The sequence below is a fragment of the Vitis vinifera genome, chromosome 18, assembly GCF_030704535.1.
Source record: "Vitis vinifera cultivar Pinot Noir 40024 chromosome 18, ASM3070453v1".
NCBI lineage: Eukaryota > Viridiplantae > Streptophyta > Magnoliopsida > Vitales > Vitaceae > Vitis > Vitis vinifera.
The window spans coordinates 27,123,604-27,127,169 of NC_081822.1; the positions used below are offsets into that span (position 1 = coordinate 27,123,604).

At 36.5% G+C, this 3,566-nt stretch overlaps 1 protein-coding gene across 1 annotated transcript; it reads right to left on the minus strand.

Moving 5' to 3' along the window:
- Positions 1 to 277: 277 nt before the first annotated feature.
- On the minus strand, positions 278 to 3,077 carry LOC100245728 (laccase-15). Its single transcript, XM_002266935.4, has 6 exons — positions 2,976 to 3,077; positions 2,590 to 2,741; positions 2,086 to 2,330; positions 1,865 to 1,993; positions 600 to 1,550; positions 278 to 449 (listed from the first exon to the last, which is right to left on the minus strand). The coding sequence occupies exons 1-6, from the start codon at positions 3,075 to 3,077 to the stop codon at positions 319 to 321; spliced, it is 1,710 nt and encodes a 569-aa protein (XP_002266971.1). The 3' UTR covers positions 278 to 318.
- Positions 3,078 to 3,566: the final 489 nt, after the last annotated feature.

The window sequence follows — 3,566 nt, forward strand, 5'->3', positions numbered from 1 at the left end:
TCTAAACTATATCATTTATAATTTTTTTAATTATTAATATGATACCTAACCTTCTACGGAATTTGAATAAAATATGGATAAGTCAAAAAGTTGTCAAATCAAGATAATTTTAAACTATGCCATTTCAAACTTTTCTAATACAACATCATATTTTAAAGAAATTGGAATGGCCAAAAGTTGTCAAATCAAGATATATCTATTGTGGACATGGCATTGGGGGGCATCTTAGCATTGCATTTATTGAACATAAAATAAATCATGAAAGCTGAATAATACGAATATTCAATGAAATCTTTGGCATGTTATTTCTTTGCAGCTTCAACATGGTGGCATGTCGGATGGAGGAGGCAGCATTTGAGCTTTTGGGTGTTTACCATTTTTCACTATGAACGCAGTTGCCATGGCCCAAGTCAAATGGTCTTCTATATGGCAGTGCATGAACCACACTCCTGCAATAGAGAAAATACACAACATTACACCTAACTTAATTGTAATATTAAGAAAAATTATTTCCTTGGTATGCAGGTTGGCAGTTTCAAGGGTTTATTTTTATTTTTATTTTTATTTTTTAATAAAGGACATGAGTGCTTGCAACATACCAGGGTTGGAGGCCTCGAATCTGATTGCAACCCAACCATTCTTAGGAACAGAGATGGTATTTTGATGGGGAGGATCCACCAGATTGTAGCGCATAGGATCCCTATTTTCATCGAAATTCCCAAATCCCCATCCAACAACATAGAAACTGTGTCCATGGAGATGCATGGGGTGGATTGCCCCTCCGACCAAGTTTGTCCCTTGAAAAACAATCTCCACTGTGGAGTTATACTCGAGTACCCTTACTTCTGTTCCGGTGCTCGGCAACTGATAGAGTAATGGAAGATAATCGGCTGTAAAATCAAACACCACTGGTGGAATGCTAGGAAATTTATCTTCATATACACCACTGATGTTATAATAGTAAGCTTCCAGTATGTCAATTGTAGGGGTATGAAAGCTTATGTTGTTTATACTTGCGGCAGACCGCGTCCCATTTGGCCCTGAACATGAATCATTGACGCATGGGTACGAGTTTAAAGAAACAGTGTAAATCAGTTTAGTGCTCGTGCTTAATGGGACATTGCAAGGATGTTCCGCATCTGCTAAGCTTCGGAGGCTGGCCATGACCTGAATTGATGCATTTGTGTCATTGTATGCAGGTAAATGAGGCAAGAAGGGAGGTGAAGATGGAGTGTAATATCCCCTGTACTGTACAATAGCTGTGGTGGTTGTGTTATCATAAATATTACGACCTGCTGGGGCAAGGGAAAAAGTTATAGCCGCCATGTAATAGTGATCCGGGCGTTGGTTAGCTTCTAGTAAGACATCGAAGGTTTGTCCAGGAAATATTGTGATATAATCTCGTGTCAATGGTTTCGTGTAGCTACCATCTGTTCCAACCACTGTCATTTTATGCTTGGCAATAGAGAAGAAGAGAGCCTCGTGCAAGGCAGCATTGATTATACGAAGTAGATAGGTCTTTCCATGATCCACCATTAGCTTGAATGTGCCTGCAATTAGAAAGGGAAAGTTGTATACTTATAACTAGCCAAAAGAAAAAGAAAAAGTTTCCATGAGGATCCACCAATTATGAAGTGATTGATTGATTAGGGGTGTAAATTTGGCTCCATAGTTCAAAATTATATTTGGACTAGCCTTTTCTCATGTGTTAAATCATGGCTCTACCATCCTCATAGCTATATTCCTCTTTCTTAGCATTAAGCTTTAAATATGTTGATGTTAATAAGAAAAAGTAATATGGCCAACATACAAGAAAATGAAATCATGTACAATTTAAAAATGGGAAGTTAAACTTAAATTGTACTTGATTTTGAGCATGGAAGTAGATCACCGGGTTGTCCATTTATCAATAAAGAATCAGAGGCATTGGCGTCAGCTCCACTTGCAAGCACTTCATCTCGAATCGCATTCACATCAATCTTCCACCATTGTCCTGCATTTCAACAACTCCAATAATTTTACATTTTGCTTTGCTGGTTAATTCATAATATGTAAATTAACATTTAAAACTAACAACACTTATACCTAATATGATGAGAACTTCTGCATTAGGTTTATGAAAAGGATACATGGTTTCATTCTTGGGATAAACAATTATAGCTCCATGAACGGTGGCTCGGGTCCAATCACTGTGAGCATGCCACCATAAAGTGCCTTCCTCGGAGGAAAGGATGATTTTCTGACTAAACTTTGACCCTGGCTGAATTGGGCATTGTGTGATATACTCGGGACCATCTGTCCATGGATATCTAGGCATGTTCACCCCATGCCTGCAAAACAATAACTATACATTAAAACTAGTACTTATTTTTGAACTAACAAAAGATGGCATGCAACAACATATTATCATAGTAACAAGCGGCATCAATTGTATTTCAATGGATCTAAAGCAAATAACCCTAAAGTATTGTTTTAAATTTGACTTTATTTGCAAAGCAATATATTGCAGCCCCCTCTTAGAAATAAAAGAATGCATGCCATGTAGGCATGTTGTCGTCGCTCTTTCTCTGAGACACACTTAAGACCTACCAATGAATGGTGAGATTTTCTTTTCCCCTATTATAAACGTCAACAATGATAGTCTCTCCTTTCATAGCATATATAGTTGGTCCCGGAAATTGTCCATTTACTGTTAAGATGTCCTTGGTGCTACAAAGCCTTGTATATGAAGCTTCCCTCACCTGCAACCAATTAAAAGTTAACCACCAACCTCATTACAAAAGAAATATTACATACATGAATAATTGCATCGATCCATTCATGCAAGTGTATAACCACTTAAAATTGATAGCATGCATGAATGACTCAACGGCACCGGGGTAAGGGGTCCTACGATGGAAAATGAGAGTCATACTGCTCCCTAAATATTATGATCAGAAGGTGACATTAAAGCCAGAATCATATATAGTATTTACCACAAAAGTATGCCGATGGGTTGAAGCTTGGCAATGGATGCCACCACCAAAAAGTTGAAATACTAAAATTTGTAAGAGGAAAACCTTCATGATCAGCGACATCTTCTTTGGAATAAAAGCCTCTTTATCTTTTCCTAAACACAACTCCTTCAATTTTCTTGCTACTTTTGCTGTATGTCTTTCATATGTGATTCATTATATAGTCATGATAATTCTCTCGGGATACAGTACTTCCTCTCCACGAGTCAATATAAGAGGAAGTGATTTGAATGTGTATTGGTTTTTAATGTTCTTTGACCACTTCAATGAGCAGGACCACTATATATAATAATGATATTTGATCACTTACCTAATTAAAATAAACCAAATGCGTGAAGAAAGCTAACAATTGTGTAAGTTTCTTACAGGTTACTTACACGTTATTTTAGAATAAATTTAAAATATTCTTTCACAAGTCTTTTATTGATTATTTCAAGAAATGTTAATTAAGCCATGAAAATTTTGGCCTCGCATATAAACTGTTTTTCATACACAACTCCTTTTAATAATTATTTTTTAAGATAATCAATAGTGTTGAACCAATGATTTTGG